Source organism: Musca domestica, unplaced genomic scaffold (assembly GCF_030504385.1).
Source record: "Musca domestica strain aabys unplaced genomic scaffold, Musca_domestica.polishedcontigs.V.1.1 11, whole genome shotgun sequence".
Taxonomy (NCBI): domain Eukaryota; kingdom Metazoa; phylum Arthropoda; class Insecta; order Diptera; family Muscidae; genus Musca; species Musca domestica.
In genome coordinates this window covers 6459662-6472372 of record NW_026712133.1, presented here as the reverse complement: position 1 = coordinate 6472372, position 12711 = coordinate 6459662, and the positions used below count along the sequence as shown (strand labels likewise).

General features: G+C 36.6%; 1 protein-coding gene across 1 annotated transcript in view; it reads right to left on the bottom strand.

Moving 5' to 3' along the window:
- Positions 1-11779, bottom strand: part of LOC131807068 (uncharacterized) — a 37881-nt gene extending 26102 nt beyond the window's left edge. Inside the window, exons 1-2 of the mRNA XM_059132095.1 lie at positions 7819-11779; positions 4585-5582 (exon numbers count right to left, since the gene is read on the bottom strand). Coding sequence (XP_058988078.1) covers positions 4585-5582; positions 7819-10255 — 3435 coding nt within the window. The 5' untranslated portion in view covers positions 10256-11779. The remainder of the gene's footprint in view (positions 1-4584; positions 5583-7818) is intronic.
- Between the last annotated feature and the right edge of the window lie 932 nt (positions 11780-12711).

Here is a 12711-nt window from a genome sequence, read left to right as displayed (position 1 = left end):
CCAAGGACTGTATCAAATTTAAAACTCTATCGTAACTTTTGCGAAGTGTAAAGCAAAATATTTGAGGCCTTTTGTGTTTGGTTAAGCTATATAAAATGGACCATAAAAACATTTGACACGAAACCCCATTTTTGGGATTTTTATCTACCAACCAAACAGTTTTCCAAATGTAATTTACCGCAGTGTAATTACTGAATTTTCCAAGTGTAATTACTGACGATAGCGCATAGTCACAGTATAACGTTACATGTGAGTTAAGGTTACTTTTAAGGTTTCGGAAGAATTTTCTGAGGATATGAATCCTTTTCTCTCTAAATTTTCAATTGCTCCACTATTTTGTATAGTCCGCATATAACAGTGCTCTTCATATTCGGTATTTCACTGATTGCAGTCCCAATGAATTTGCATTTTAAGTTCTCATTGGATAGATTATTTCCATATCTAGTCAATTTCTTGCAGTTTTGGACTTCAGAATCGATAGTAATTCCTAAATTGAAATCCCGGCAATATGACTTTAATTTAACTATCATAAATAAAGTTTTATCGATTTATACAAGTTAGGGACCCCATAAAGTATGTTAAAAAGATGAAATCTTTGTTGATTAAATTATGTCCGTGAGCCTCTTTATTCACCATCTGCAATTACGATAGAAGTCACCAAATTCAATAAGCGTCTTTCAAACTTTGCACAGTTTTTATATAATTTTAAGGATGATTGATTATACAAAAGGTATATATTTGTTCTCATTTAAATATATCCCTCATATAATATTATCTCCCAATATTCGTCGACCAAATTTGCTCTAAATTTTAGGTATTTTGAAGGGCTCAAAAGCATTTTTGAGGTTATAAATCATTTGTCAGAAAATTGCAACAAAAGTCCACTTTATGATTTATTTTGTATTCCCCAGTACCTCTTTATATTCGTTATATCATCGTATTTAATTTAATTTTCAATTCTCAATTATCAGTATTATAAAGGTCTTAGCAATATTTTCCAAATCAAAAGTAATGTTAGAATTCGTAACTTTTAGAAGATCATGTTATAAGGTATTTAGTTTTTACCAGTCGATTAAACTATATCTGTCTGTGTATGCGGCCATTCGTTGAAATCGCAATAAAGGCGAAATATTTAGGTTGATCTTTAAACTACAATATTACTAGGAAGTTAGAATATATCAGTTTTGTTTAGGTATAATAATACCACTAAAAATTCGTCCTTTTGCTTTTGATGCTTTGAAAAGTATTTTTAAGTCAAAATTGAAAATTTTGGTTTGTCAACCATATAACGACATGTATAGAAAATATGCAAAATTTCTCGATTTTTTCTGTTTTTTTTCAATAAGAATTTTAAATTCCAAAAGGCATTTTGAAACAATTCTACACAAAACTCCATATCAAAATAGGAAAGTCAATTTTTTCAGTTCCGCGATTTTTATAGAGGCTTTACGCAACATTTTCTTTCATGAAAACGTTTCCGCTGAAATTACAAATAACCAAAAGAAAATTTGAGTCAAATCGGCCCAGCCGTTCTCAACAAACTTGTTACTATCCTTTTTTAATTTTTTTACATACAGATTTAAAGAAGTAGGTGTGGGCAGTTCCTCTGACCCCAAACAGATACCTAAAGTTGGAGGGAGAGTCAAGATTACGTCATATACTAACTGTGGAACAGATATCTTCATGAAAATTGGTATTTGTTGGTCATAATGGGTTCCAGCTCCGGTGGCGAAACATTGCATGTATGAGTCTACGATTTGGTATAGATCCCATATAACGGTACCTCCCGATATTCGGTATTTTGATGGTTTTTGCCACATTTTTTCACTGATGTGTCTGAAAATTGGTATTTGTAGGTCATAACGGGTCCCTGTGCGTGTGGCAAAACATTGCATGTATAGGTCCACATTTTGGTATACCCCCCATATAAAGGTACCTCCCGATATTCGGTATTTTAATTTTTTCCCACATTTTTTCACGGATTTGTCTGAAAATTGGTATTTCTTGGTCATAATGGGTTCCAGCTCCGGTGGCGAAACATTGCATGTTTGGGTCCACATTTTTGTATATCCCTATATAGCGGTACCTCCCGATATTCGGTACTTTGATGATTTTTGATTCGGGCGACCGAACTTAATGTTTTTTACTGTTTTTTTTTAGGGTGTCCCTCAGTTTATGGTTCATAGTTGGTATAAAATTTGTATGTGTTCTCTTATTTTCAATATTGTACTCCGATCTAGCAATAGAAAAGAATTAAACTTATTACATCATTTTTTGCGAAACAGCAAGTGGTCACACTTTTAACGTGTTTTAATGAAGTATGGTTTTGTTATTTTCCGGATTATTTATGTTATTTTCTGGAGTTGTATCCCTATTAATTGATGGAATATTATTGTCGCCAATCACAATTAATGGATCAATTGGGTTTAACCAAAAAAAATCTAATTGCCGCGCTATGTTTCGAATAAACGGCCAGAGCGTGGTGGAATATATGAGCATGTAAGGTATACAAATGTTTTGATTGTACGAATTTCCACTGATATAAATTCAATATCATTGTGCAAATGAACAAAATCTAAAGAGACAGCTATAAGAATTCCTCCACCATTTTTTTCAGAAATTTGAAAGCAATAGAATCCGGAAACTTTAAATATTTTACAAAAAATATCTGAATTGTAAACTTTTTGTTGTAGCCAATTTACAATAAGAACAATAATTAAAATTAAAATCGAAGCTAAAGAGTGTTAATTTGGAATTTAGACCTTTTAGATCACTGACTTCGACAACGTTTTTACGGCTGCACCCATTTTGAATTTCGTGGTCATGATGTATCATTGAGCTATGCTTTGCGTTACATCGTGACAATACAATTGAGGCAGATTTGTTACCATTCTAGCACTTGAATACGTTACGAAACTTGCAGCTTAAGGAAACCTTAGTAGTATTAGAGTTGATGGTTGCGATAGCAGAGTGGTGTCGGATTGCCGACAGCCATGTTGTGTCGGTGAATGAATAGAAAGGGTAAGACAAACGTATATAATGAGAAACTTGCATCTTGTAATTGATCATTGGTTAAATTAGTTTTAGAAGGCTCTTCATTATTCTTGGTATCTAGGAGAGATTGTATGGTAGTGTGGGGAATGTATATTTTAAAACCAGTAAGAAAAGGTTAAAGTCGGGCACAGCCGACTTTATGATACCCTACACCTTTGTGCATAATGATTTGTGAGATTTTTGGAGTCAAATACTTGAATTAACGAATTAAAACTTAAAATACCGTCATCAATTTATTTTCTGCTGATGATATAAATCGGGGGTATAATAAATATAATCAATAAAGGTTTCACACAATAGTTGGAAATTAAGGCATCGAATTTGGAATAATTGGTTTCCTTTCAATGATGAAAGTACTTAGCTCCACCGCCACGTCAAGGCTTATTCCTTGGAGGAGTAAAGCAGTCGAATAGCATGAAGCTACTTCACACTAAGTAGCACATTATTCAACATACTTTGTTTTATTTTAATAACATTACATTTATTAAAAGTAGTCTTATAATTGTTAACCAGCGTTAAAAATAAAAGACAACTTTCATTGCATGGGAAATATATTTATTGGAAGTGAAGTACATATATATATATATATATATATATATATATATAATCTTCTTTAGTTTGATATGGTAACATATATCGCGTCATGATAACTATATACAGTTTCATATGTGAGCGCATTTATTACACTTCTGTCAATGTTACTGAAACACCAATCAATTTGAGACAACCCTTTCGTTGTTGGGCTATTCAGTATAGAGGAAAGTCTATTATTATTAATTAGCGCTTCGGTAGATGTTGTCTCTCTTTGGCGACATATATTAAAATCACCAACTAAAACACATTTTTCAAACCCTATACTATTTAAAGTATAGGTTATGTCCTCATGTAGGCAATGCAAAGTATAATTTTTATTCCTATACAGTACAATTATATTGATATTTCTTACTTGAAACACCATAAGTTCTAGCGTTTTATTATGCGCATGTACCTGTTTATGGAGCTTGTATTGTGCATAAATTTCGTTTTTTACATAAACTACTAAACCCCGTTTGCATCTACGGTTATCGTGATCAGAGGAATCTAATCTCATTCCTGGCAACACCCTAAAACCTGGAATATCATATGATTCATTACGTAGTGTCCACGTTTCGACAAAACATTTAGCATTAATAAGTCATTACGTAAGACTTCAAAATGAGCATGCAGACTTTGCACATTATGATAAACAATTTTCAAAGTGCCAGTGTTATGCAAGTGACCGTAATGTGTATTTAGACACTTGTGTGTTCGTAAATTCATCATCTCTAAATAAACAGGATCATTTTCTTTAAAAGGACTTGGAGGAATAAATGTGCCTATAAGAAAGAGACCAGCTGCCGTGGTCGCTCTGCTGCAAGCTACATACAAAGCTGATCTACTCATGCGAGGCTTCAAATGGACAGCCACATTTTCATACGTAGAACCTTGGCTTTTATGTATCGTTATACCCTCCGCTGGTACTATTGGAAATTGCTTACGATCAATACTAACTTGATCATTGCGTTTGTATTGAAATGTTTTGACACAAATATCAATGGGGGTCCATAAAGCTTCGGTGGGATGCCGTTTTTTGGAACGAGCTAAAACTCCAATATTTTCTTGAGGAAACTTTATCCAAAGCGTAGAAGGTTTCCTAGTTGTACCGATGAAATTTATTTCCATCAGTTGACCAGTTGCTCCATTTACTAAGCCATCACCTGTGTCTATATTTGCAGTAACCATATATTTCGCTGTTGTTTTTAATATTAAATGGTATTGCAAACCTCGTGTTTCGGATACCTTAAATGTTTTAACAGAATCCAAGATTCTATTTTTATTTTGATGTGTTAAACTCGTAGATTTGACAACGTCAAAAGCTTCGGAAACAACTTCTTCTGTTTGAATAGAGTTTAACTTCAATGTGTTGTAGACATTGACTTCATCATTGGAGCAAAACAAATGGATGGCATCATTAGGAACGTCTGTTGGAAGTACAACACGCTGTTGCAACAGAGAAATATCCTGGATTGTCATTTGTCCAGAAGCTAAATTGTTTAAAGCAATGGCAAACGCACGATCTCCTCTTTGGCGCATTATCTCGGTTAATTCAAAATATTTGAATTTATCCCACGTTTCCGTTCCATATATTGCACTGTAAGGATCATTAGTTGGAGCTGAAAATATCCATCTATCACCAACGGGAGAAAGCTGTTTTAAATCTCCAAAAACGATCACAGAGACGCCGCCAAAATAATCAGTGTTTTTAAAGATTTGTTTCAGCCTTGCGTTTAAATATGAAAGCATTTTTGCCCCTACCATTGATATTTCATCAATAATGAGTAATCTCAAATTCAGCAACTTAGTATAAATTGCATTCAAGGCATCCGGGCCCAAAGGTCTTAACTCCGAACTGGACTGATTTACGGGCAGCGAAAACATTGAATGCAACGTAGCACCACCAATCCCGAATGCGGCTTTTCCAGTAGGAGCAGTAAGTAGTACTTTAATTGCTGTTGGATCAGATCCAGGGATCGAATTTAATCTTCTATTAACGCACTGGTATATAGCTGATATTAATCTACTTTTTCCCACACCTGCGCCTCCACCGATGAATTCATAAAATTGTAATCCACATTTAATATTATGGCAAAGGTGAGTTAAATAAAGTTTTTGCTTGGCGTTCAAAGTGCTTACCATATTTAAAAGATCGGACTCCGAAATAAGAGGTGGGAGTTTAATTGCACGTATTGATGAATCCACATTTCCTTCTGTTGTTGCATCATCCTGCGATTGTAAAATATTTACATTTCGATCAATTTCCGGAATACCAAGGACTCTAAATTCATCATCGATATTCCCATTATTAACGTCTTCGTTAATATCACCTCCAAATTCTTCGTCGTTGAGTCGCTGTAGCACATTTTCCAGTTCTCGATCTTCAAAAACGTCGTATTTCTTTCTGTTCCTCTCAATACTTTCCTTTAAAGCAGTACAAGTAGCTTCATTGTCATTTCGCAGTAAGTCAATTTACTCATTTCTCCAAGGGTGGAACAACATTACCAATTCTCGAAAATAATCGCTTCTGTGAGTGTTTACATTATATCTTCTGTATCGAATAATATGAGGCTTGATTTTTTCTTTGATAAAGCCACTATTATTTTTCAATTGAAAAGTTCGTAAATACTCTTCAGAATTTTCTTCAGTTTCTTGTTCTTCGTAATTATCTTCTCGAACATTGTTTCGCCGTGATCGTGAATATTTGTAATTAGCTGCGAAATCTGCTAGACATAAATCTTCTAGTTCATCTGGTCTTTGGATATAGTGTTCCAAAATACCAACGGCATATATGTCTAAAGAATCGGAAGGCAAATTTTGTAATTGTTGACGGGATTTAAGCATAAATACTCGCTCCTCGGGGCGCCCAGTATTTATATAGATTTCGACATTGCTACACTCCGATAGACGCATTCCTAAGCAACAAAATGTGGCTTCTTGAGCTGATATTTCAGTACCTGAAATGAACTTGTGAGCTATATGCTGCAGCTTTTGCTTTATTGAATGATTCCCTAATCTTATTTCTTCCACCGCATCCCGAAGTATTCTGGATACGCCACGATTAGATTTATTGATGTAGTTGATTATATAACTACAACATGCATATGGATCGAGGATATATTGGATATCCATGTTGGCTCTATGCAGTGACAATATTGTTGGATTGTAAGCATTCACCATTTTGTCCTCATATCTTCGACGTAAAAATATTTTCGGTTTTTTTTAAAGAAGACCGCAGAGATAACAAATAGTCCTCGTATGACAGATTTATATTTTCATGACAAAGAAAATTATCAAAATCATTAAATTGGGCGACTTGACTTGAGTCTAAATTTGAATTTAACATACTTTGAATTTTGTCAAAGTTCGCTTTGTACCTCTGCATGTTTGGAAAGTTTTCAGGAAGCGGCAATAAAATTTCTGTTGAAGGCATCGGTGGATATGGCATACCGTACCGACAAATCCTTTCACCACGAAACTCTCTTGAACAGGAGCGATTGTGATTGTGGCGCTGATAGGGAATATATTCCTGTAAACTATCATCAGCACCATTCGTAGAAATATATTTATCAATAAAAGCAATGGCCGTCGAAAATGTAGAGGAATTATTGAGATCAATTGTAGGTGAGTCTTTAAGCCAATACATTCCGTGAATGTGAGGAGATCCACGTTGTTGAAATTCTACTCTCCAATAATATTTTTCAACGAAATGATTATCGAAGATCCCGTTATTCATTTTAAATAAAGAAAACAATTGCCTAAATCTGAAATCAAAGTAGCGAGAGCATGTAACCGCATCGCTACGTATCAGTCGGGCCTTTTCGGAGAAGGAGAGATTGGAAGTTATAAAAAAGGTTGGAAGGTCAAATTGTCTAATCATTGCAACGACTTTCTTCTTTTCTGCTTCCCAGTGTGCCGGCGAGGTTCTGATTCCTTTGAGTATGCGATAACCGTCATCATGCTGAATAAGGCTATTCACATAGGATTCATCCAAAGCATTTTCAGCTGTAACATTCCGGGATCGCGTGTTTTTCCTTAAAGCAATTGAAATGGCACTTTTAATCGATAAAAGCTCTAGCTTTTTGTAGCTATACAAAATTTTATCAATTCTGCAACATCTTCTATCATACCGCCGAAGTTCAGATCGAATGATTTTGGAGTAAGATTCCGTGCAGGATCGCTTTTGCCCACAATATATGGTAACAAATGCCAGTTCTTCCGAATCTGAATCGATGATCATATCGAGGGGGCGGTGACCCTCGCCTGGTGCCATAACAATGCGTTGATGAGGCACATTTTCAAGACCTATAGTATCGAGCAATGTTTGCTGACCACCTGGATTAAGGTTTTCCATGATGAACTCATCCCCTTGTGGATTTTCAGCAACCGAGGGAGCCCTAGAGATTTGGTCATCGAATATTGCTTGAATTGCTCCTTGGTCTTCTTGATTTGCCACAAAAGGTACGACCGCCGAAGAATTATAACCGTCGAACCATCCTCCATCAATCGTAATACCATGTTTTATATACAACTCGATATTTATCAGGTATCTGGCTGCCTCAATTACTTTCGCTGGTCTAATTGTTTCAGTCATGTAATCATGCTGATACTCCATGCGACGTTTAAGATGCAGTTGAATCACCTGGGCTTGGTCAAAATGCCGAGGAAGAGACGTTACAGTTTCGCTAACCGATATTTGAACATTTACTACTGCGCCGCGAATGGCACTTTGTCTTTCGAAACCTAACGCAACAATAACCATAAACGGTAATCGAGCAGTAACCAAACGTTCCTCAACTGATGTTAAATCTTTAAGAGCTCCAGGAATCTCCGGAAATTCTAAACCGTTTGAAATTCGTATATTTGGTTTTTTTCCACTTTTTATAGCTCTGTTACAGGTTTTGCAAAACGTGTAGAAACCATTAGCTGAGGGAAACCGTTCAGATAAGCAAAAAACTTCAGAAATAAAATTTGAATTTGACATACCTTGCTTTTGTAGAAATTCAACTTGATGAGGAAACCACAAGCCTCCGCAGCATATACATATCCTGGTTGGTCCCTGCTTGATAGTTTCATTGTATCGCTGGAAACGCTCGTTATTCCGACGGCTTATAATCCTGGCAGATTCTTCTTGTCTTTCTTCGGCTGTTAACTGGTTTCTTCTTGTTCTATTCCTTTCGGCCTGGTTCACATTGATTCTAATCCTGTTGCTGGGGTTACGTCTATGGGTTTCTACCCTTGATATCGTTGATCTATTCAAGTCATGTTGCGAGATCCTTTGAAAAATCCTTCTTTGTTGTCGTTGAACAGTGTTTCTTAAACGCTCGGAGGCACGGACTTCAGGATCTTGGCGTCTAAGGCAGTGTTCGGCAGTGTTCCGTAGCTGTTCGTCCTCCCGGTAAAGAGGGTCTTGACGTCTGTCGACATGTTCTCGAGTATTCCTATCCTGTTCCCCCTCACGATAGAATGGATCCTGGCGTCTTTCTGCATGTGCCTGAGTATCCCTTTCTTGTTCCACGTCACGATATAGTGGATTCTGGCGTCTAAGTGAATGCTCGACAGTGTTCCGTATCTGTTCGTCTTCCCGGTATAGCGGATCCTGACGTCTGTGTGCATGTTCCCGAGTATTCCTTTCCTGTTCCTTCTCCCGGTATAGCGGATCCTGACGTCTATCTGCATGTTCCCGTATATTCCTTTCCTGTTCCTCCTCACGATAGAGTGGATCCTGGCGTCTTTCTGCATGTGCCTGAGTATCCCTTTCTTGTTCCACGTCACGATATAGTGGATTCTGGCGTCTAAGTGAATGCTCGACAGTGTTCCGTATCTGTTCGTCTTCCCGGTATAGCGGATCCTGACGTCTGTGTGCATGTTCCCGTGTATTCCTTTCCTGTTCCTCCTCACGATAGAGTGGATCCTGGCGTCTTTCTGCATGTGCCTGAGTATCCCTTTCCTGTTCCACCTCACGATAGAATGGATTCTGGCGTCTAAGTGAATGCTCGACAGTGTTCCGTATCTGTTCGTCTTCCCGGTATAGCGGATCCTGACGTCTGTCTGCATGTTCCCGTGTATTCCTTTCCTGTTCCTCCTCACGATAGAGTGGATCCTGGCGTATTTCTGCATGTGCCTGAGTATCCCTTTCCTGTTCCACCTCACGATAGAATGGATTCTGGCGTCTAAGTGAATGCTCGACAGTGTTCCGTATCTGTTCGTCTTCCCGGTATAGCGGATCCTGACGTCTGTCTGCATGTTCCCGTGTATTCCTTTCCTGTTCCTCCTCACGATAGAGTGGATCCTGGCGTCTTTCTGCATGTGCCTGAGTATCCCTTTCCTGTTCCACCTCACGATAGAGTGGATCCTGGCGTCTAAGGGAATGCTCGATATTGTTTCTTAGCTGTTCCTCTGCTCTATAGGATGGGTTTTGGCGTCTGTCTGCATGTGCAGCAGCGTCGCGTTGTCTTTCTTCAATTCTAAATTGTAGGTCTTGTCTGCGTAGCCTCCTCCATTGTCCGCCATATGATCTTCGAATAGTATTGTTCTGCGTGGTTCTTAACGTTTCACGCTCTTCTCGAACAATACCCCGAATAATGCGTCGGCGTGTGGCAGCACTCTGCTTGCGAGTTCTCGGCATTTTAATTTAATTTTTTTGTACAGTGTGTGCAACTTGAATTATAAAGTTATACTAAATTCAGTGATTACATATCCACAGCTTAAGTAAGATATTGAGGGGTGTGAGCAAAATACAATTTTAATACTTTTATTGACTACAGGTAATATTTGCATTGAAAAATGTACCCACAATCCCTTTAGCAAACAATAAGAGGTTAATACTTTTATTACCAGACAGGTAATAAAATGACCTAGTTATTCGATGTGTTTGCGTAGAAAACAAAAACACAGGTGTTTAAAACACAGGTAGCAACCTTAATCACAGGTAAGTATTATTTAAAATAAGAGAGAAATGATTATTTATTCAGGTAGTTGCAAAAAAATAAATCCAAAATTTTAAATTCTGTGGATCATAAAAATATATATTTGATGGTGTCATAAAATATTTAATAAGGGATTAGGTATGGGGATTGAAATACTCAATAACAATAAACTAATATCTGTGAAATGTGCGCTACCATAGACATGTAAAATTTACACCGATTACACCAAATTTAATGTGGTTATTTCTATACTAAATTCGGTCGGAAATTTCAAAAGTGCAAAAAAGTGCACAAGAAACCTAAAATCGGCTGAAGATATATATGGGAGCTATATCCAAATCTGAACCGATCTTTATAAAATTAGAATCATGTATTGCTAGGCTGTATCTGATATCTGGTGCTAAATATCAGTCTTGTGGAGTACATATTACGAATGTGAGGTACCTAAACACCAAATCGGATGAAACATATATATGGGAGCCATAGATATATCCGAACCGATTTTCACCAAATTTTAAGTACTTATTTCTATACTACATTCGGTCCGAAGTGCCGAATTTCGCAGCATTGGGACTGATATTAGCCATTCGATATTATGAATGTGAGGGACTTAAACACTACATCGGATGAAACATATATATGGGAGCTATAGCTATATCTGAAACGATTTTCACCAAATTTGAAGTATATGCTTGTAGTCTTAATTCGATGGGAAATGCTAAAATTCAGGCCATTTGGGCTATTATTGGCCATTTGGAGCGCAATTGACCCGAAATCGGTCGAAGATATATATGGGAGCTATATCTAAATTTGGGCCGATTTTCACCAATTTCAATAGGGTTCGTCCTTGAGCCAAACAAATGTTATTTGGAAAATTTCATCTCAATCGAATCATAAATGCGACCTGCATTTTGTTTACAAAAATACATGGACAGACGGACAGACGAACAGACGGACGGACAGACGGACGGACAGACGGACGGACGGACATGCATAAATCGACTCCAAATGTGATTCTATGCTGATCACCAAAAGGAACTATGGGTCTATCTCGTTTCCTTCTCGATGTTACAAACAAATGCACAAAGACATAATACCCTTACCACTATGTGGTGTAGGGTATAATTACTGGTATGACTCTCAAGCAATCGTTCGAAGTCAGACGAGTACAATTTTTTTTTTGTACAGAAACACAAATTTTCCCAATTTGAGATTCTTAAGACTATTACGTGGCGTTTATTTTATTTTTTTTTTTTTTTTGCTATCAGTAGGTGGCTGGTCGGCTCTCCATTATGTTTATTTACTCGTATGTCATCTACTAAACAGTATTCCTTCTCAGAAGCATCGCGACACCATGTGATTGTACCACTGTTTCCGACGAATATCTTATCCACTTAGGAATTTTTTCCCAACTTTTTTGAATACAAATGCGAAAACTTTCGTTAATACAGTTTTTGATTTTAAATATGGCTTGTTCGCAAGAGGCAACATGAATCCTTCTACATTTGATAATAGGCAAGTATATGAGTGTTTTTTTTTTTTTGTGTTTTTCAAAGCTTCTAAAGTAATTTAATATTGTTCTCACATAGTTCATGCCTTCCGACGATTTGTCTCCGTCTCTCGTCTTACATTTTAAATGATGAAGTAGAAGCGTATCAGACATAACAGTGTATGACGAAAATTTGAGTCAAATCGGCCCAGTCGTTCTCAACAAATTTGTTACTATCCTTTTTTAATTATTTTACATACAGATTTAAAGAAGTAGGTGTGAGCAGTTCCTCTGACCCCAAGATTACGTCATATACTAACTGTGGAACAGATATCTTCATGATTTTGACAAATATTAGGTTAATATATATATATATATATATATATATATATATATATATATATATATATATATATATATATATATATATATATCATGAAGATATCTGTTCCACAGTTAGTATATGACGTAATCTTGGGGTCAGAGGAACTGCTCACACCTACTTCTTTAAATCTGTATGTAAAATAATTAAAAAAGGATAGTAACAAGTTTGTTGAGAACGGCTGGGCCGATTTGACTCAAATTTTCGTCATACACTGTTATGTCTGATACGCTTCTACTTCATCATTTAAAATGTAAGACGAGAGACGGAGACAAATCGTCGGA